The sequence below is a fragment of the Oenanthe melanoleuca genome, chromosome 6 (genome assembly GCF_029582105.1).
Source record: "Oenanthe melanoleuca isolate GR-GAL-2019-014 chromosome 6, OMel1.0, whole genome shotgun sequence".
NCBI lineage: Eukaryota > Metazoa > Chordata > Aves > Passeriformes > Muscicapidae > Oenanthe > Oenanthe melanoleuca.
In genome coordinates this window covers 2,761,014-2,782,000 of record NC_079340.1, presented here as the reverse complement: position 1 = coordinate 2,782,000, position 20,987 = coordinate 2,761,014, and the positions used below count along the sequence as shown (strand labels likewise).

General features: G+C 50.7%; 2 protein-coding genes across 2 annotated transcripts in view; one reads left to right on the top strand and one right to left on the bottom strand.

The window, feature by feature from the left end:
• Positions 1 to 1,238: 1,238 nt before the first annotated feature.
• LOC130254926 (C-type lectin domain family 2 member H-like) lies at positions 1,239 to 4,625 on the bottom strand. Its single transcript, XM_056495055.1, has 4 exons — positions 4,304 to 4,625; positions 3,563 to 3,927; positions 3,281 to 3,381; positions 1,239 to 3,191 (listed from the first exon to the last, which is right to left on the bottom strand). Exons 1-4 carry the CDS (start codon positions 4,623 to 4,625, stop codon positions 3,077 to 3,079), a joined length of 903 nt encoding a protein of 300 aa, XP_056351030.1. The 3' UTR covers positions 1,239 to 3,076.
• A 60-nt stretch (positions 4,626 to 4,685) lies between these two features.
• Positions 4,686 to 20,987, top strand: part of LOC130254924 (adenomatous polyposis coli protein 2-like) — a 34,543-nt gene continuing 18,241 nt past the window's right edge. The window contains exons 1-2 of the mRNA XM_056495054.1: positions 4,686 to 5,676; positions 10,811 to 11,040. Of these exons, the coding sequence (XP_056351029.1) occupies positions 4,686 to 5,676; positions 10,811 to 11,040 (1,221 nt within the window). The remainder of the gene's footprint in view (positions 5,677 to 10,810; positions 11,041 to 20,987) is intronic.

The following is a 20,987-nucleotide window of genomic DNA, read 5'->3' as shown; positions in this document are numbered from 1 at the left end:
CCACTCCTTCCCAGTCAGGCTCACCTCAGCCTCCAGTAGAGTAATTTCCTGCAATTTCCCCCAGCACCTCGGCTATGGAAACAGGTTCTGGCCCCACATGCCCCTGTGTCATTAGCTGACCCTGTGCACCAGTATCAGCTAAGGCCTCATGTTTTTGTGGCTCTCATGTGCCAGACCATTGGATCCACACTGTCCAAAAGACCCAGTTTTCCTGTGCCTCTCCCTGGCTAGAGGCAGGGCCCCTCTAGCCCTGGTTATCATTTCTTTCCTGGCCATACATGGTTGCTGCAGGCACTGTGATGGTGAGATGCCACAACCCCCAGAAAATGTCTCCAGTAGGAAAGAGTCACTTTGGTGGCACAGGGTGACTCAGGGGTAAGAAAACACACACTCTGGATAACACTGGCAAGGAACAAAGGAGAGGCAAGAAGGGTCTTTGTATGGGGTTCCATAGGGCAGGTTTATTCCAAACAAAAGCAAAGGGTCCAGGGTCAAAGACTGGAATCAATCCAGGCTCCAGGTTTCAATATGGGGAACAAGGGGGCAGAGCTGAGCATCAGGGCCAATGGGCTGAGGGCTCAGGGATGGTGTGAGGGCAGGGCATAAGAGTGAGAACCCATAGGGTAAATGGAGGTGGGACACTGCAGGAAAATGGTGCCAATGGGAAAGCAGGAAAGGGAGAACATTTAGGGAACATAAATATAAGGGGAAAAGAGGTGGGGAGGAAAGTGGTCCAACCTGGGAAACGGAACTGGGGTGTATTAGCATAAAAATGCAAAGAGCTGTGGGGAAGAAGTCATTCTTCTCCATGGCCTTAGTGTCCTCTCACAACTAAGGGAAGAAAGAGACCCGGGTTTTCCTCCAGGGCATAGAAACTACTGCCTCTTGGGCAGGCTCTAGGGCTCCCAGAGAGGAGAACAGTCAGATCCTCTGCAGCAGACAGATGGACATACATAGAAACCATTCTTCACTCAGGTGCCTGACTGCGAGCCCCGGGCTGGGGCACAACCCACCGTGGGTCGCACCTGTGCTGAAGGAGCCTCCAAGCTCCAGGTGCCACCACATGGAAGGAATGCAGGTGCTGCTGGAGTTACCGTGGGACAGGAACGGGCCCCACGGCAGCGTCACTCTGCCAGGGGCTGCGAGGAGAGGGAGAGGGAGCGCTGGGAATGCGGCACAAGGAGAGAGGGGGAGAGGGAGACAGAGACAATTACATCGCACCTGTCCTGAAAAGAATGCAGTAAGAAAAAGTACCAGATGCCACAGAAATTACTGAGGAACAGCAGCCCCCGGGGATGTTGCTGGTTGCTTCTGGGGGTTCTCGGCAGGCGGGCTGAGCCAGGGCAGGGCAGGGCAAGACACAGCGCAGCGCTGGCGGCGTCCGGCGGGGCTCGGAGTCTGCCGGCCTTGGCAGCTCAGGCACAGAAATGAATCCCAATTGTCGGCGATATCAAGCACCTGCTGTTTCTCCCCTGCTTTCCTGCATGGATTCAACAGTTCTTCCTTCCCTCCCACAGAGCTGGAAAGCAAAATGCCGCCTGCCCCACGCCCATCCCCGCCCCTTTCCACCGCTCCAGCCTTGTCCCTCTTTCTCTCCCCTTTACTCTGCACCACTTTCTCCTCCTCCTCTCCCTGCCAGCTCCCAGCAGAGACATTTCACCCCCTGGCACCAGCTGCCTCCTCTCACTCCAGGCTCCTGCCCGTGAATCCAGACCCGCTGTGGGACCGGGCAATGGTGGGATAGGAGTGAATTATCGCAGGGATGATTGGGGTGGGCTGGGCCTGGCCAGGTGCCCGGTGCCAGCAAAACCTTCTCTGTCCCTCTCCTCCTCACACTGGGCAGGCAATAGAACACATTAGGAAAGGCTCAAAGTGTCGGGGTGTTTGTGGGTTTAAATCTTCCAAAGAGCTCAGCAGCAGTTCGTTGCTATAAAATTTTTTATTTTAAAGGTACAGTACTCTCAAAAGTCAGTAATAAAAGCTTTCAGCATAGAGTCCCAAATAGAAGTAAAGCCCCAATTAGAAGCAGAAGCAGTTCTGGTGCAAGGCCCCGGGAGGGATGAAGTTGCAGCCACAGCTCCTGTCTTCTTCTCGGTGATGATGATGGTGGTGAGAGAAAGAGAAAGAGAGAGAGAGAGAGAGAGTCTCTCCCCAATGCATTGATTTTTATTTACAAATTATCCACTGAGTTAAAAACTTGAATCTGAAACATTTCTTCTAAAACTACCAGAATTCCAGTTTATTAATAGAATTGTTTACATATAATCTGCATATATAACTTATCTGTTCTATCTGAAAAATGTAAGCATCATTTTTACTATATTTTTATTATGTCTAAAATATGTTTTTTGATCACTCACTGAGACTAGTTTTTGAGACATATTTTTGTTTCTTAGCTCTCACTAAAACTTCTTTTGAACACTAAATTCCATGTCTTTTATTCTTAAGGCAGTAAAAAGATACCTAATATATAATAATAATAATACAAATAATAATAATATAAAAATAAACTTATATGCATACTTAAAATTGAAGCTTACATCCCTGTTTCATATGTGACTGGCTTAATATACATTAATCTGTTTAAAAATTTTAATTGAATCCCTGAACTCTGATCTCTCTCTGAAGAATTCTCTGTTTCACACACTGCACCAAAAGGGATGGGGGTTACAGTCACATCCTGTGTTTTCTTCCCCCTCAGGGAGAGTATTCCTTGTCCTGCTCCACCCTGGCTTTCCTGCCACAGCAGAGCAGTTAGATCCTTCACAACAGACAAAAAGACAGACAGAGAGATAGACAGAGACACAGGCAGAGAGAGAGACCATTCTTCAACCAGAGCTTGTTGTGCAGTGAGGGCAATCCCCTCACTCCAGCTAGCACGGCTGGCAGGATGGATTGCAGAGACTTTTCCTTTGAACAGCCAGCCCAGCGCTGGCAGGGGGATGAACAGGCACTGAGGTGACCCTGAGAGCAAGTGCAAGGCACAGGGTGCAGCTGAGAAAGGACAGCCCTGAGCTGGGCTGAGAGGTGAAGCTGGGACTGCCCAGCGTGGAGAAGCTCCTTTCTCCAGCCCCTGTTACAGGGGAGCTCGGGGCTTGCTGCAGAGATACGGCTGCGGATTCGAGCAGATCACACTCCTGAATTTCTCCTCAGCCAGGTACACACACTCGGAATTGCCCAGGACAGGAACCCTGCAGGGAGGAGCAGAGGCAGCGCTGGTTCCCAGGGAACACGTTGTGCCCCTGTCCCCCCATGCCCTGCCTGGCTCCCCGGTACTCACGAGGAGCTGAAGCTGCTGCCGTCCCCCCACTGCAGGTGCTCGCCCCATCTGCGCAGCCCCACCCAGTAATCGCCGTTCCCGCCGAGGCGGAAGAGCAAATCCTGCCAAGGAGAGAGCAGTGGGAGCTGCCCCGGGCCCTCGGGGGGACACGGCCCCGGGGCTCCTTCCCTGCAAGGCCCCGGCACAGGGCTGCAGCCCCAGCCCCACCAGCACCCAGCCCGGCCCAGGAGCACCCCCAGGCTCCCCTCAGCCACCCCACAGCGCCCGCAGCCCCTCACTCACCATTGCCTCATCCTTGACAATGGCCAGGGAGGCCCCGAGCTCCGAGCACCGCTCCTGACCCTCATCCCAGGTTCTGTAATCCCTGGAGAAGTAGTAGCAGAGTCCATTGTATCCAACCCAGCGAGGGGGACAGCCCAGAACCACGGGAGTAGTCGCAGGTGGAACTGGAGCCTGTGGTGCTGCAGGGGGAAGAGGAGAAGGTGTGAGGATTGCCCTGTGCAGGGAGCAGGGACCCCGCTCTGCCCCGAGGGGCTGGGCCCAGGCTGCTGCCCCTCCCACAGCCAAGGCCACCGCCAACGCCAGCACCAGCAACAGGAGCAGGATCAGCACCAAGGGGAGCACGGGATGGCAGCTGAACCACTCGCCTGGAGCAGGAAAGAGCTGCTGGCTGCCAGAAGCACAGCCGGCCCTCGAAGCTGCTGCCCCAATGGCCGGGGAGCACAGGAGGAGCTCTCAGCCTGTTTGCTCCTCCCTCAGCTGGCAGCCAGAGAGCCAAGAGCCTGGACACAGGCAGGGACACAGCTGTGGGGACAGCCAGGGACAGCGGGCTGGGGACAGGCTGCAGCAGGAGAGCTGCACAGCCTTGGGGGCAGCTGCGGCTGCCGCTTCCAGCCACTGCTGGGGCCGAGCGCAGCACGAGGCCTCTTCCACACATCGGGAAACAGCCACACACCTGCCAGCCCTGTCCTTGCCAGTGACACTGGCCCTCCCTAGAGGCCACAGGCGTGGCCCTGCACTCACCCGGCAATTTGCTGAGGATGCTTCTGTGCCCATGGCCGGTTGCTGATGTGCCCTGGGGATCCAGGGGCTCCCTCACGCTGCCATCGCTGCTGCAGATTCCATTCTCCACATCTTCACTCACTGCACGCTCACGAGTGGGGTGCCTGAGATTACGACATGTGGCTTCTTGCACCTCAGGCACGTGTGTCAGCCCGGCTGCTGGTGCTTCCTGGCGATATAGGAGCTCCTCTACCGGCCCATGGATGGAGCAGAATTCACTCTGCTCCAGCTCACAGCCGGCATCTCTGTGCTTAGAACAACGAGCCCCTTGCTCCTGACACATCAGGAGTGCTGAAAAAGCCTTTCGGAGATCGGCCTCGGGAACAGCTGTACACCCACGGGGATGGCCCATGGAAAGGGACATGATGACAGGTCCCAGCTGATCCCGGCTCTGCGGGACACCGAGGCTCAGGAAGGCGCTGCCAGCTCAGTCCCGCGCTGTCCCCGCTGCCCGGACGCTGCGGCAGCACCTGCGGAGACAAGCGCAGCCTGCGGGAGCTCTCCGGTGCCCGCAGCCCCGGCCCCTCGGGCTCTGCAGCCGCTGCAGCCCAGCTCCGTGCCGGGACAGGCGCTGACAACGCCTGCGAGCTGCCGCCTGCGGGGACAGGACAGCTGCGCCTCGGAGTCCGCCTGCCCGGGAGGAAGAACCAGCAGCCCCGGGCTGCTCAGCATTGTCCCCGCATTCCCTGCCCCGCTGCTCGCAGCCCGGGCACACCGAGCGCTGCCACAGCCGCTTTGGGTCCCTGCCCGGCAACGGGAAGCGGCTCCTGGCCGAGAAGGCGGCGCCAAGGAGCCTCCAGAGCCCGAAGCAGGCAGGATGCGGCGCTTTGTGCCTCCACTCGGCGCCTGCAGCTCTTTGGGCTCTGAGGCTCGTTCAAGTTCATGCCGTGCCAGCCCTGAGCCGGGCAGGGACACCTCCCGCCTGAGCAGCGGCGCCGAGCCCGGGGCGCCACGGCCGAACCTGTGCCGGGCACGGAGCAGCCACCTCCGGGCTACCGAGAGCCACCGGGATGAGCCATCGCTGCTGCGGCACCGGCTCGTCCCCAGCGATCCGCGGCAAGGAGGAGACCGCGGGCAGCCGCTCCCTGCCCAGCTCAGGCCAGGGGCACACGGGGGAAGCGGCGCAAGGAACTCGCCAGAACCGGCCCGTTCCCCTCAGCGCGGCCCCTCCGGCCGCAGCGAGCCCGGGCTGGGCACAACCGAGCGGGGTCGTACCTGTGCTGGAGCCGCTCCCAGCTCCGGGACCGCTGCACGGACCGGCACCAACACCGCCCGACAGCGCAGCTTCGATCCCGGCCAGACCCACCGGGCGCTGCCGTCGCTCTTTAAATCCGGTATTTGGGCGGAGCGGCTTTTGGCTCTTCTGAGCGTTCTGCGTGAGGGGCTGGGTGGGAGGCGGAGCGGGGCGGCACAGAGCGGCCGTCTCGCCGGAGGAAAGCACTTAGAAATAATATCAACAAATCCCTGGAACTGGAGTTCAGCGAATTGCAAGACACTATTCTTTTGATATACAGATGATGAATGTGAAGTTTGTATCAACTAACTCCTGTTAAAATCTGTTCCTAGACTACAAGATGAAGTTATTTTATTGTAGAGATAAGATGGAACCAATTACATCAGTCATTTAGTACTTTCTTTTTCAATTGTTTTTGCTTTGATGTCTTCTATGCATAAATGTTTAAGAAAATATTATCCCAATTCCTTAAGACACTTGTTACTGATGTATTAATGTCCTGGTTTAGGGCGAATTTGGGGAAAAAACCTCCAAGTGCCGACCCCCCCTTCCCCCTCCCCCCCCCCCCCCCCCCCCCCACTAGGAAGGAAATCCAAGCAGCCCCTCCCTCAAATGGTTCAAGAAGAAATTTCGTCCGTGAAGTGGAAAAAAATTGTTTATTCAACAGGCAAAGCACTGCCCAGCACAAATAAATGAACAATACCCAACAGCAAAACCTCTCGCTGCTCTGAAGAGATGACAAATTCAGAAAGTCTCTCTCCTGTCAGTGGCAGCTCGGCTCAGTCTGTTCTCAGTCCCTCCAGCTCTGGAAAATGCCACTGCCCAGGCCAGGCCCTGCTGGCCACAGCTCCAAGCTCCCAGTGCTTCCCCGGGTTCCTAGTGCAGAGCAGGTTCAAATAATTCCAGGAAAAAAACGGAAAAAAAAATTGTCCAGGGAACTTCTCTGCTTTAGTTAGTCAAAAAACTTATCAAAAGCAAAGGAGAGCTCTCGCCCTCTCTCCACCACAGTGACACAGTCCAGGAGAGGAAGCAATGAAACTCCTGTCTCTAGGGTTTGAAAACAACCCCCTCAGACATTCCACTGCTCCTCCTTCCCCTCTCTTCACTCTCCAATCCAGCCTTAAAGGTACAAAACTTATTTCTGGGCTAAACAGACCAATGGGGATACAATTCAACAGCACAAAGTCACCCCAGCAGAGCACTGTAAGCTGCAGTCTCACCTTGCATTGCTGTGGAGAAAGCACAGCCACCAGCTGGCTCTACAGCACCTAAAGCCTTTCTCACAGCGTTCTTGACATCTCCTAAGGCAGCTCTGGGCAGCACAGCCTGATCCTGGCGCTTGTCACACGGTGAATCCCAGAGAACTGAGCAACTGTGAGCTGAGCATTGGCACTGCCAGCACAACTTTCTCTGGGTCTGTAGAGAGGCTTTCTCCACTCCAAGTCCCACAATGTTTAAAATCAGGGAAGCCACATTACAACAATCTGCAGGAGTGAGATCATAGGAATTAAAAATACTTTTTATCGTGTTCTTAATATAAAGAGAATCCAGGCCGTTCTCCTTTATAGCTTGTCTGTGTTCTTTGATGTCATGATGAGAGAGGGACTCCTACTGTGAATTACATTCATTTCTAGCATATCTTACAGGCATAGCAAGAAGTTGCCTCTTTAAGGAATCAAAATCCTTATCTGGATCAGGATTCTGTCTAACTCCTCACCAATTAGGTAAACATAGTGCAGTATTGTCACTTTGGCTTTTAGAATCAGTTTTAGGCAAGGCAGCATTTCCGTTTCCTCTCACTCCCAGATCTACTGTTTGAACAATGATCCCAGGCTGTGTCCCAAGTCTGGCACTGTCTGGCACACGTGGTGCTGCTCTGAAATTCTGCTCCTGAAATGTTTACCTGCAGAGATCTGGACATTCTCCCTTGTATCTGGCAAGGAGCAATCAGTGTTGGATTTTTAATATTGACGCCTCATTATACCAAGAAGAAAGTTTATGCATCTTTGTGAAACACAGATGAAAAGCCAAAAAAAGCCCGGAAAAACTCTCCTTTATTTCCAGCCTCTCAGAAGAGAACTCGCCTGGCTGGGGCTGGGGCAGTCCTGCTGGCCATGGCCCCGGGCCAGGGAGGAGGAGGCTGAGCCGAGCTTTTCTCCTGAATGGAATGTACGCAGGAAGTTAATCACCTCTTTCTGCCAGAACCCTTACAATTCTAGCCCAGCCAAACATGTCCTTAAAAAACTCTGTATCTTAAAATAACTCCCAGCCTCAGCCTGGAAGAGATCTAGAACTGAATCTTCTGCTGCCTCTGGAAAATATTCCCATTTTCAATGAGGAGAATAAAACTTTGCAGATACTTTGTTCTCACTACTAAGTGAAAAAAAGAAAACCAAGACAATGATATGCACAAATCTAGTAAATCAACACCAAAGTTAAACAAACAAAAAAAAAAGTCCGAAATAAGGAAAAGAGGAAAGTCATAACCTGAAATTTCTCTTTTTATGTATTACAGGAAAAAATCCTCTTGCTTCCCCGTAACACATAACAATATATGGAGTGAATATAACTGTTCTAACTTTAAATACAAGCAAAGGCATTAGTATTAAAGAGAGTAGATATTAAAATTGCTGTAATCCCCTAAATTTAAATAGTAAGAAAATCCCTACTGTTTTCCAGGGATGAAGAAGAAAAAAAACCTCCTCTATTCTCAAAAATAAAGGAAGCTTTTGTTTAAACTGTTGTAACCCTTAACGTCTGCCTCATAGGGTAAGAAATTCCTCAGTAATAATTAAAGAAAAAAATATTAATACTAGCAAAATATTTTTGCAGAATGATCAGATTTGCATTCTCCCATGCAGTTAATCACTATGACATCACAGCCATGAAAAAATTGTTTCTTGTAAAAAATCTCCATGAATTAAAAAAAAAACCCCAACTCTCAAATAAACCCAACTTTCAAATAAATTACTAAAAAATATATTTTAACGACAGTAAACTAGCAGATTTGTTTTGTACGTTTTCAGTGTGAAATAGGGTTTTTCTCAGTAGCATTTAAAGTTCAGTCTGTTTTTTGCTTTCTTCCTAATCCTATCTCACAACAAGAAAATTTCAAATTAGTAAACCAAAACCACTACATTAATTAGTATTTCTGCCCAGCTTTGAACTAAAACCAAAACAGGAATAGGCTGAAACAATTAGAGGAAGTGACACAGGAGGAGATATGCTGTGCTGAGGGAGAAAAGGAGTGGAGTGCTCAGTTTGAATTAGGCAATCATTCTGGGATGGGGAGAGTTTTGGGCATTCATTTTGGGGTACAAGGGGAAAGCACAGGTGGGGTCGGCTGTTGAAAATGCTCATGATCATTGGACAAGCAGCAATAATTTTAACCACGCTCTGATCCCGTCCAAAAGTGAATGGATTATAAAGTTTCCAGTGGACAACATCCCAAAAAGAGAATGTGGAGACAGAGTTAAGGTCTGTGCTTGAACAGTTCATATTGACCCATGTTAAAAGGTCTTTCAATTCATCATCCTGAATATTAATATGAGGTTCAGCAGTAATCATTGTCTTTAGTCAGTGATAAACATCCCATTTCTCAACAGACAAATCCTGTCCTGTGATTTCTGTTCCCCAGAGCTCACCTTGATTCTCCACAAGGCTCCTTCCTCAGCTCCATCCGAGGGTGTCCAGCAGCCAGGAGGAGACGAGAACAGTATCCATTTATAATGCAAAAGGATTATTGCACGGATGTCCCTTTAAACTATCTGGGGATTCCAACAGTTGTTTCAGAATACAAAACAGGGCAGCACTCGGGGCACCATCACTGCTGGGTTTTTCTGGGATATTTTTTCTCTTACCTCATATCTACCTCTATCCATGTACACAAAAATAAACAAAAAAAAAAAAAAAAAAAAAAAAAAAAAAACCAAAAAAACAAAAAAAACCCAGGAGGGGAATGCTGGAGCAGCTGTCTCGAAGCTTTATTCCATCACAGTCATCAGCCTCATTTTACAGAGCCAAGCAGGGGAGATGGAACAGCTCCAGCTGCCTGCACAGCACACCAAGGTCTCTTTGTGACAAAGTATTTTAACAACTTTCTAGCCAATAGCATAATATTAAGAGCTGACAAGCATTTGCACAGCCAAGTAATAAAGCCACAGCTACATCTTGCTTTGAACAAAGCTTGCTTGTAATGGCTTCAAACAATGGATAAACCTTCACTATTAACCTTCCATATTTCTACTGTCTTGCTTAATATATTTTCCTGAGGCCTGTGTCTACACAGCTCACAGCCCGATTGTTTCTTGTCCTTGCACCTTCAGCATTCTTGCATTTCTCCATCCTGAAATTTACTTTCACTCAGCTTTCTGAGAGTTCTACACCTTTTCTATTTCCCACAGTGCCCCGCAGGGTTTTGCCGTCGGTGGGAGAGCTGGGAGAGATCCTGGGAACACTGGGAGGGAACTGGGAGCACAGGGAATGCTATGAGGGAACTGGGAGGGCGAGTGGAAGCAGCGGCAGTGAGCAAGAAGGAGCACTGGGAGGGGGATGAGGAGCACTGGGAAGGTGCAGGGCTCGCAGTTCCTTGGCAGTGCTCTCCCCATCCGTGCCGGTGCTTGCCAGGCAGAGGGAAACTGCGAGGGGACTGGGAGGAAACTCCCCAGCACTCGGCAGCGTGCAGCAGCCCCGGGTGTGACCCGTGAGGAGGCAGAAGTGACACCAGTCACTACCCAGTGCGCCTCATCTAAACAAACAAACAAAAAAACAAAACAAAACAAAAAAAAAGCCAAACCCAGCAAAACGCCCAAAAAACAAATCAGGATGATTACGATATGAAAAGTGATTTAGAATGAAGGAGAAAAACTTCTTTTTGGTAACTGTGTTTGAACTGGGGAGGGCTCCATCATCTATGATTTGAAGGGCCTCAATTGAAGGAAAACACATCTTTGTCATGATTTTTGGTGTCTCACTAGGCGAGAAACCACGGTTTTCCATTAATTTCATGTTCAAAGGCAAGGAGAATGCCTTTATTGTGCTGTTCTATGAGTTTGAATTGAGGGAAAGCGCTCCATTTACTGATCTTAATTATTAAAGCCGAGCAGACTCGGAGCACGGCCGGCTTTCCGGACTCGTTCTGCAACTCTCCCTCGGAAAGTCCTGGTCCCACAGCTGTGCATTGTTGGAAGCCATCCAAGCTGTATAATCAGCGTCCTCCTGATCTCCGCCAACAGACATTGGCCGCGTAGTGGTTGTTTCGGGTAAAGAGCGACATCGCCCCGACCCGCCTGCTCGATTCCCCTCGCTGACTGGCCAGAATACAAAAACCAGCTCCGCTTCTCTTTCGCAAATAATAGTGCCACGGCAGACACTACGGTCCACCTTTTGTGGGAGCGCTTCTCTATCGCTGCTTTCGCCCTCGAACGTGCAGGGGGTCCCGGAGCTGGGAGCGGCTCCAGCACAGGTACGACCCCGCTCGGTTGTGCCCCAGCCCGGGCTCGCTGCGGCCGGAGGGGCCGCGCTGAGGGGAACGGGCCGGTTCTGGCGAGTTCCTTGCGCCGCTTCCCCCGTGTGCCCCTGGCCTGAGCTGGGCAGGGAGCGGCTGCCCGCGGTCTCCTCCTAGCCGCGGATCGCTGGGGACGAGCCGGTGCCGCAGCAGCGATGGCTCATCCCGGTGGCTCTCGGTAGCCCGGAGGTGGCTGCTCCGTGCCCGGCACAGGTTCGGCCGTGGCGCCCCGGGCTCGGCGCCGCTGCTCAGGCGGGAGGTGTCCCTGCCCGGCTCAGGGCTGGCACGGCATGAACTTGAACGAGCCTCAGAGCCCAGAGCGCTGCAGGCGCCGAGTGGAGGCACAAAGCGCCGCATCCTGCCTGCTTCGGGCTCTGGAGGCTCCTTGGCGCTGCCTTCTCGGCCAGGAGCCGCTTCCCGTTGCCGGGCAGGGACCCAAAGCGGCTGTGGCAGCGCTCGGTGTGCCCGGGCTGCGAGCAGCGGGGCAGGGAATGCGGGGACAATGCTGAGCAGCCCGGGGCTGCTGGTTCTTCCTCCCGGGCAGGCGGACTCCGAGGCGCAGCTGTCCTGTCCCCGCAGGCGGCAGCTCGCAGGCGTTGTCAGCGCCTGTCCCGGCACGGAGCTGGGCTGCAGCGGCTGCAGAGCCCGAGGGGCCGGGGCTGCGGGCACCGGAGAGCTCCCGCAGGCTGCGCTTGTCTCCGCAGGTGCTGCCGCAGCGTCCGGGCAGCGGGGACAGCGCGGGACTGAGCTGGCAGCGCCTTCCTGAGCCTCGGTGTCCCGCAGGGCCGGGACCGGCCGGGACCTGTCATCATGTCCCTTTCAATGGGCCATCCCCGTGGGCGTAAGCTGTTTCTGAGACCGTTCTCCGAAAGGCTTTTTTGGCACTATTGATGTGTCAGGAGCAAGGGACTGTTTTTCCCAAGCCGGATCATTCCGTTTGTGAGCTGGAGCAGAGAGAATTCTGCTCCATCCATGGGGCAGTGAAGGAGCTCCTGCATCTTCAGAATGAGGCACCAGCAGGACAATTGCCAAAGACACAAGAAGCCACTTGTCATAAGAAGAAGGATGCCACTTGTGAGCGTGCAGTGAGTGAAGATGTGGAGAATGGAATCTGCAGCAGCGATGGCAGCGTGAGGGAGCCCCTGGATCCCCAGGGCACATCAGCAACCGGCCATGGGCACAGAAGCATCCTCAGAAGATTGGCGGGTGAGTGCAGGGCCACGCCTGTGGCCTCTAGGGAGGGCCAGTGTCACTGGCAAGGACAGGGCTGGCAGGTGTGTGGCTGTTTCCCGATGTGTGGAAGAGGCCTCGTGCTGCGCTCGGCCCCAGCAGTGGCTGGAAGCGGCAGCCGCAGCTGCCCCCAAGGCTGTGCAGCTCTCCTGCTGCAGCCTGTCCCCAGCCCGCTGTCCCTGGCTGTCCCCACAGCTGTGTCCCTGCCTGTGTCCAGGCTCTTGGCTCTCTGGCTGCCAGCTGAGGGAGGAGCAAACAGGCTGAGAGCTCCTCCTGTGCTCCCCGGCCTTTGGGGCAGCAGCTTCGAGGGCCGGCTGTGCTTCTGGCAGCCAGCAGCTCTTTCCTGCTCCAGGCAAGAGGTTCAGCTGCCATCCCGTGCTCCCCTTGGTGCTGATCCTGCTCCTGGTGCTGGTGGTGGCGTTGGCGGTGGCCTTGGCTGTGCAGTCAGGTAAGGGAGGGGCAGCAGCCTGGGCCCAGCCCCTCGGGGCAGAGCGGGGTCCCTGCTCCCTGCACAGGGCAATCCTCACACCTTCTCCTCTTCCCCCTGCAGCACCACAGGCTCCAGTTCCACCTGCGACTACTCCCGTGGTTCTGGGCTGTCCCCCCGCTGGGTTGGATACAATGGACTCTGCTACTACTTCTCAAGGGATTACAGAACCTGGGATGAGGCTCAAGAGCGGTGCTCCGAGCTCGGGGCCTCCCTGGCCATTGTCAAGGATGAGGCAATGGTGAGTGAGGGGCTGCGGGCGCTGTGGGGTGGCTGAGGGGAGCCTGGGGGTGCTCCTGGGCCGGGCTGGGTGCTGGTGGGGCTGGGGCTGCAGCCCTGTGCCGGGGCCTTGCAGGGAAGGAGCCCCGGGGCCGTGTCCCCCCGAGGGCCCGGGGCAGCTCCCACTGCTCTCTCCTTGGCAGGATTTGCTCTTCCGCCTCCGCGGGAACGGCGATTACTGGGTGGGGCTGCGCAGATGGGGCGAGCACCTGCAGTGGGGGGACGGCAGCAGCTTCAGCTCCTCGTGAGTACCGGGGAGCCGGGCAGGGCATGGGGGGACAGGGGCACAACGTGTTCCCTGGGAACCAGCGCTGCCTCTGCTCCTCCCTGCAGGGTTCCTGTCCTGGGCAATTCCGAGTGTGTGTACCTGGCTGAGGAGAAATTCAGGAGTGTGATCTGCTCGAATCCGCAGCCGTATCTCTGCAGCAAGCCCCGAGCTCCCCTGTAACAGGGGCTGGAGAAAGGAGCTTCTCCACGCTGGGCAGTCCCAGCTTCACCTCTCAGCCCAGCTCAGGGCTGTGGTTTTGGTTTACTAATTTGACATTTTCTTGTTGTGGGATAGGATTAGGAGGAAGGCAAAAGCAGGCTCAGCTTAAAATGGTGCAAAGAAAAGCTTTATTACTAGAATCTATAAGGAAAAAAAAAATCAGAATAAAATTCTTGGCCATATTTCTTTCTCTTACACACTGCATTTTTTTATTTTTTTTTTTTCACACTGAAATCATGGAAAAGGAGCCCAGTTAGTTTACTATTCTTAAAATAGGGTTTTTCATTAATTCATTTGAAAGAGGAGTTGTTGTTTGTTGTTTTTTTTTTAAGTTTATGGATACTCTTTTCCAACAATTTTTTTATGGCTTTGATGTCACAGTGTTTAGCTGCACGGGAGAATGGAAATCTGATCACTCTCCTAAGACCTTTTTTCAGATTATTGTTTTTTTCTATAATTAGTTTTGAGAACCATATTAATTTATGAGGCACACTTTAAGGACTATAACAGTTTCAACAAAAGCTTTATTTATTTCTGAGAATAGAGGTTATTTTTCTTTGTCTCCTTCCCTGGGGAACAGTAGGGGTTTTCTTACTATTTAAACTTCTGGGATTACAGCAGTTATAACATCTGCTCACTTTAACACTAATGCCTTTGCTCATATTTACAGTTAGAACAGTTCTATTCAATCCATAATTTTTTTATGTGTTGTAGGGAAACAAGAGGGTTTTTTCGATAGCATAAATAAGGAGAAATTTCTTTTGGTGCCTTTCCTATTTTCTTTATTTGGGACTTTGAATTTCTTTTTTGTTTGACCTTTTTGGTTTTTGACTGGTTTTATGCATATCAGTATTTTTGGCTTGCTTTGTTAATATATATATATATATTTTTTTTTAACTAAGAAGAGAGAATAGGGTACCTGCAAAGTTTTATTCTGCACATTGTAAGAGTGAATGCTTTGTCCAGGCAGAGGATGGATCTCTTCTTCTGGATCTCTTCCAGGCCGAGGCTGGGAGTTATTTCAAGATACAGAGTTTTTTATGGCCATGCTTGGCTGGGCTAGGATTGTAAGGGTTCTGTAGGAGTCCAGGGTGTTCTCCTGGCTTCCCTGGATGCCTCTAGACTCCCCTGGCATGGTGCCCAGGACTCCTGAGGACTGGATTTAATCCCCTGGGAAAAATTACCATCATTGCAGGAAGAATTACAAGTCACAAAAAATAACTAGAGTATAAATTAGACTGTTAGAAGATAGAAAAGTGAATTTTTAGAAATGTTTATATTAGGGGGTTTGAAGCTAATATGGAGGATTTTGGGCGTGGTATGGCTTTTCTTTCTTCTTCTTTGTGCCATCCATGTTAGTGCCAGGATGGCATCACTGGATTGGTCTAGGACAGAGCTGGACAGTGTAATAAAATTGTCATGTATTGGAAATTAATTGTAAATATTAGGTACGTAATTTATAGTATAAAATATAAGTCCTGCCCCAAGGACAGGCAGTGTGCCTCAGACCTCAAGCTGAACAGACTGCTGTTAGTTAAAGAATTTCTTAGATAAGAAACAATAAACAACCTTGGAAACCTCAGAAAACAGCCTCCTGAATCTTCTTCGGTGACCAGCTGGGAAAACCTGCAATTTAAAGCCCCTCCCTGTCCTGCTGTGGGATCCCAGGCTCAGGAGACCCCACAGGCAGTGACATCTGGCCTTCCCTGGGGGCCGTGGCTCATAACAGCCTGAACTGCAGCTGGAGAAGAGGCAACTGCTGGAGAAGAGTGCAGGGAAGAACTTTTGGTCTCTGCTGACAGAAAGGCAGCTCCAGGCTCGACTGGGACAGGAGGAACCCGGGAAACCCTCACTGCTGTGATCTGCTGGCCAGAACCCAGGACCATCCGGATTGGCTTTGAAGACTTGCTTTTGGGTAAGACAGGCCAAAAACTCAGAACCATGGGGGCAGGGCTTAGCCAGGAACAAATAAACTTTTTATCCACTTTAAAAAGTATGGCTTCTGCCCATCCCATCCCCATCACAGATAAAGAATTTAAGAATTTACTCCTGTGGGTAAGATTACAATACCCACGTGCCGAAATAAATTCGTTATTTGAGCCAGGTTTTTGGCAGGAGATCAATCTTTCATTATATCATTTAGCAACTTTAAGAGACAGGGAGGCACGAAATCTTTTGTCTCCAGCCAGGATAATGCTGGAAGTGATGTCTGGCAGGAATGCGAGCTCACCCCGTCCTCAGGGAGCAATTCCAAGTCCCCCAGGAGCTGGGGCAGGGTCCCCAGGCAGCACCAGCCGGGGGAGGGAAGTTTATCGCTGTCCCGGCAGCAGCAAGCGGATCAGCAAAGGCGCTGCCAGCAGCGGCCCCACTCGGGCCGTCAGCAGAGCGCGAGTCACAGAGATGAGGGGCCTGAAGGGCAAACTGTATCCCCTGAAAAGTTAGAATCTCCTATAGAGTCACCCATATTCCCTGAGCTACCTACAGTACCTACCCCTAAACTGGGAAAAATTAATTTGGAAATATTTCCTGGCGCGTTCGAAGATCTGGACTTTTGTCTCTTCAGCCCCGCAAACACCTCGTCCCCAGAGGAAGGGAGGGCGCTACAGGCCGCTCCCGGGGACACGGGGGACACCGGGCAGGGGGCGGGAGCTGCGGGAAAGGCAGGAATTACCTCGGGAACAGCGGCGGAGAAGGCGAGCTGGGTGCGCGGGGCCGCGGGGCTCAGCCGAGGGCGGCGGGCGGGACGCGCGGAACGGCGGAAACAGAGAGTTAGCTCAGGCGAGAGCGGCTCCAGCTCGGAGGGGCAGGGATTGAGCGACAGCGAGAGCGACTGTGACCGCAGAGGAAGCGTGTCCGAGGGCGCCCGGGCAGAGAGGAGGCGCGGCCGGGACAGGAGTGGCCGCGCCCCCGGGGCGCTGCGGGCAGGGACGGGGCGGGCCCGGGCAAGGGGCGCCGCCCTGGAGCCGGGCTGGGGCGGGCCTCGGTTGCCACGGCAACGGCAGCGCCACAGCGAACAGAACCGAGCGCCGGCAACAGCGCCGGCTAGCGGCGGAACCCTCACATTGCCAGACTTGTATCGGTTCTGATAGGAAACCAAGTCTTAAAAACAAAATACAGGAAACTCCTGAGGAGCAGCGGGGTGACACGGTATATATTACAGCGTCGGAGGGAATTCCGGCACGGACGACAGGTGCTAGCGAGAGCCAGGGCTCCATGGTCGTGATACCAAAAGATGTTTTTGCGGCTTTTTTACAGCAGATGGGAACAGTTTTGGAATTTCGTCCAAAGGGAAAGGCAGATTTCCCACAAGCTCTTCAGGTGACTCCTGAGTCGCAGGTGCTCATTCTTCAGCCAGGACCAAGAACAACACAGCAAAGAGTACAGGTACCAGCAGTGCCAGTGGATCCAAGAATAAATGAAGCCTCAACATGGACACAGACACAGCAGCTGATTCCTCTTTACAGACCGATTTCTATGGAAGCACAACCACCTGCAGCACAGCCATCATTAACAGATTGGGCAAATATAAGGATGAATTTATCAAGAGATAGAGAATGTCCTGCGATTGGTACTGGGGACTTTTTGATGCCAGTCACTTATGATGCTCAAGGACAGAATCCAAGGTGGGAAAAGCTGAATCGTGAAGGAGTTAAAGATCTAATTAAGGCAATCAGAGATAATGGACTGGGATCTTCATATTTCAAACAGCTTTTGAAATGTGCTTTTAGTATATATGATTTAACTCCATATGACCTCAGATCTCTTGTGTCACTGATTCTCACAGACACACAGGTGCTCATCTGGGACAGCAGATGGAGAAGGGCTCTGCAAGAACTGAGGATCAAATACCGAGGGGGACCACATGCAGCTCTCACCTTGGCAGAATTGGCAGGTGATCCTCCAAACAACGACCCAGCTCAACAGGCCAGACTTCCAAGAGAAGTGCTGACAGACATCAAAGAGGCTGCACGCAGGGCAATTGTGCAAATTGCACCAGCAGGCATGCAGGACACAGTTTATACAGAGATCAGACAGGGTGCTGCTGAACCCTTCTCCTCACTCATAGACAGACTCACACAGGCTGTGGACAGGCAATTCACCCATGAAGCAGCCAAACCACATTTGTCAAGGAGTCTTGCCTTTGAGAACGCCAATCAAGAATGCAAAAGAATTATCAGTGCAATTCCTGGTCAGCCCTCTTTAGCAGAAATGGTTCAAGCCTGCAATGAGGTGGGCACTCCACAGCATATAGCTTCAGTAGTGAAGGAAGAAATGGAGAGACTGCTTCAAGCACAAAATGAAAAATTTGAAAAGCTTCTTGCGAATTCTAAAAAGAAAAATAATTCCCCTGAAGGACAGTGCTACAATTGTGGGAGTTTTGGACATTTCAAAAAGAATTGTCCTCAGCTTGCAAATTAATGCTTTGCAGATTTATTATCAGAATTTTACCTTTCCCTTCAAACCAAATTGCAATGGATTTCTAGTCAACATTTTTCAAAATATCAATGAAATTTTTCATGAGCACAAATTAGGACCACTTCTAGGATCATAATTTAAATTGTAAAATTTAATCCGAAATAAAATTTCCTTTATGTTTGTTGGAAAAAACAGTATTTCTCTATCAGCTTGGTTCTTAAAGCTCAAATTTGGTTTCTGCATTTAATTTTAAAACTGTTGTATTAAGAGTATAAATTCTGCTTTATTGTCTAACTTGAATTCCTTCAACATTCCAAGGAAGTTTTAGAAAGCCTCCAAACATGCCCTTGAATCAAGTGTGTGAAGATAATCAGTTAAGTTGTGAATTTCATGTTTCTTTGTTTTTCTTTTATTAATTCTCTCTCTTATTTTAGCAGGTCTCCTGTGACCTGATTTTGTGCTGTCTCATGATTTTAAGTATTTTTCAGAATTTCAAGAAAATTACCTGAGTTTCTAGTCTTGTGGTCTTCCCGAGTTGTTATCACAGAAGCACTTCAGCAGCCTGCCATGTTCAAAGCATCTCATCCTGAAGAAAAACTTCAGAGAAAACAAGCTGCTGAAGGAATTTGATTTCTTCCTCACCCTGAAATGTTCAATTGCAGCTTTTGTTAAGAATCTTGGGGCTTTTTTAATAAAAAGATGTCAGGGAGTTCTCTTCCAATTAGAATTTGGGCAGTGGACAGGCCTTAATTCTTCCTGGAAGGGAAATTGGGTAAACCCAGGTGTTTTCTGCATCAAAATAATATTCTAGTCGTTTTGACTTGGCAATTTGATCCTATCATTATAGCAGCTGAAGCTAATTTTGGGGTGAATTTGGTGTTAATTTTCAGGAGATGACCATCTAATTCCTCATTGAATCAAGGCTTGTCAGCTGTTTGCAGACCCTGAGATGATGACACAGTTTTTTAAAGATGGATGACTTTCTAATCTTATAAATGTATGTCTATTATTTAAGGTAATGTTGATTGTTGTCTTATGTTTTACCTGCAGAAGATTGTGGACTTTGGGTTTGTTTTCTTTAAAAGAGAGGGGGAAACAATAATAATGTAGATTTTTTGTAAGAGAATAGTTGAAGGAAAATCCTCCAGTTTTGACCAAAAATCTAGAGACAGGGAAAAATGAAGGGCCTTTCAAATTAATCCCTTGGGGAAAGGGTTGTGCTTATGTCTCCACAGAGAGGGACTGAAGTGGGGGCAGCGAGACACGTGAAGCCGGATCGGGCCCAAACGCAGGCAGGTGCCAACCCTGGAGGGAAGAGGAGAGCTCACAGACTGAATCAGAGACAGAGATCATGAACTGCTCTTCAGACAGCACAGAAAGAACTCAAGAACTGAAAATCAACATGTTTATTCACACAATTTTATGTTCAACTTTTTGTCAATTGTGTTAAAATCTTTTGCCATTGTGGGAAAATATAGCCAAGTGGGAATTCCGCTGATGCCAAGAGACCATCCCTCTACAGGGAGAGCACCCAACCCAGTGCATACCTGGGATGGGGGACAAGGATTTTGCCACATGCACCAGAGGAACCCCAAGAGTTGAACCTGTTGGGGTCCTCCCTGGCCCCTCTCTGTATTCAGTTTTACTCTTCAATTTTACATCAGCCTCTCCCACAGTCTGAATACATTCAATCTCTCCTTAGGAACACCTGGGTCAGGGAACATGGCATTGACTGGATATATCATATCCCTTATCCTGCACCAGCTGCAGGGAAAGTTGAACTGTGCAACAGAGTACTTAGGACTGCCCTGGAGGCACTTGGTGGAGGGACATTCAAGAATTGGGAAATGAACTCAGCAAAGGCCACCTGGATGCTCAATACCCCAGGGTCCATCCATGGAGCTGCTCCTGTCCAATCTGAGCCCTTGCACACAGTGGATGGAGATAAAGTCCCTGTGGTACACATGAAAGGCATTTTAGGAAAGACTGTTTGGATTAGTCCCATGTCAGGCAAAGACAAACCCAGCTGTGGGATTGTCTTTGCTCAGGGACCTGGTTCCACTTGGTGGGTGATGCAGAGAGATGGAGAAACCCATTGTGTACCACAGGGAAACCTAATCTGAAGTGAGAACTGAGTGTAAGGTTTCACTGTGGAGTCTAAAGAGGATATTGATTTGGGTATGATGCAGATGGTGATAGAACAAGGGGTGGATAATATCTTGGGTTTCAATACAGGATGTGACCAAAAGTGTGTATTCTATCACCATCTGTTAAAAACCAGGTGGGGCAGTGTTCTTTATCTCTTCCACATCCCATCCTTGCTCCAGGGAAATATCTTCTGTTAATGGGCCATTCAGTCCCACTGCATGACTGATAAAATTCCATCATCCCATTGGGAGATGCTCCACCCAGGGAGAGGAGCCAAGCCTTTCCTACCCAGGTGAAATCTGAGATTTGGAACACCAGAGCAGCCTTTTTCCACTGGATTCCAGAGGAAAACCAGACCCTTCTGCATCATCAATGAACCTTCAGGGGAAAACTGCACCTTCTCCAGGAGCACTGCTCCAGCTGAACCACATCTGCCACTGCAGGAGGATGCAGCCACCATTGAATGGGACTATGCCAACACCCTGACTGACTGACGGGGTGTCAGGTTGTGTTCTGACTCTGTAAGAGATTTGTTTTTTCTTTGTAGCACTGTATTTCTATTTTAATTTTTCCTAGTAAAGAACTGTTATTCCTATTCCCAGATCTTTGCCTGAGAGCCCTACTACATTCAAAAGTATAATGATTTAGAGGGAGGGGGTTTATATTTTCTATTTCAAGAGATGCTCCTGCCTTTCTTAGCAGACACCTGTCTTTCACAGCAAGACAAGGAATGTCTGATTTTAATTTTGAGAGTATTTGTGGTGAAGGAAGCCTGATGGAATTAAATAGGGAAGACAAGTGTGGTGTGCTTCCATTCCAACACATTTCTATTGAAGTATTTTCTGAAGTTAACTGGTT

What these genes read in the sequence shown, in the direction of transcription:
- LOC130254926 (XM_056495055.1), bottom strand. Translation starts at nt 4,625, where the DNA reads ATGTGTCAGGAGCAAGGGGCTCGTTGTTCTAAGCACAGAGATGCCGGC. An exon ending in CATCCTCAGCAAATTGCCGG is followed by an intron (nt 3,928 to 4,303) that starts GTGAGTGCAGGG and finishes TTCCTGCTCCAG; the next exon opens with GCGAGTGGTTCAGCTGCCAT. An exon ending in TTGTCAAGGATGAGGCAATG is followed by an intron (nt 3,382 to 3,562) that starts GTGAGTGAGGGG and finishes TCTCCTTGGCAG; the next exon opens with GATTTGCTCTTCCGCCTCGG.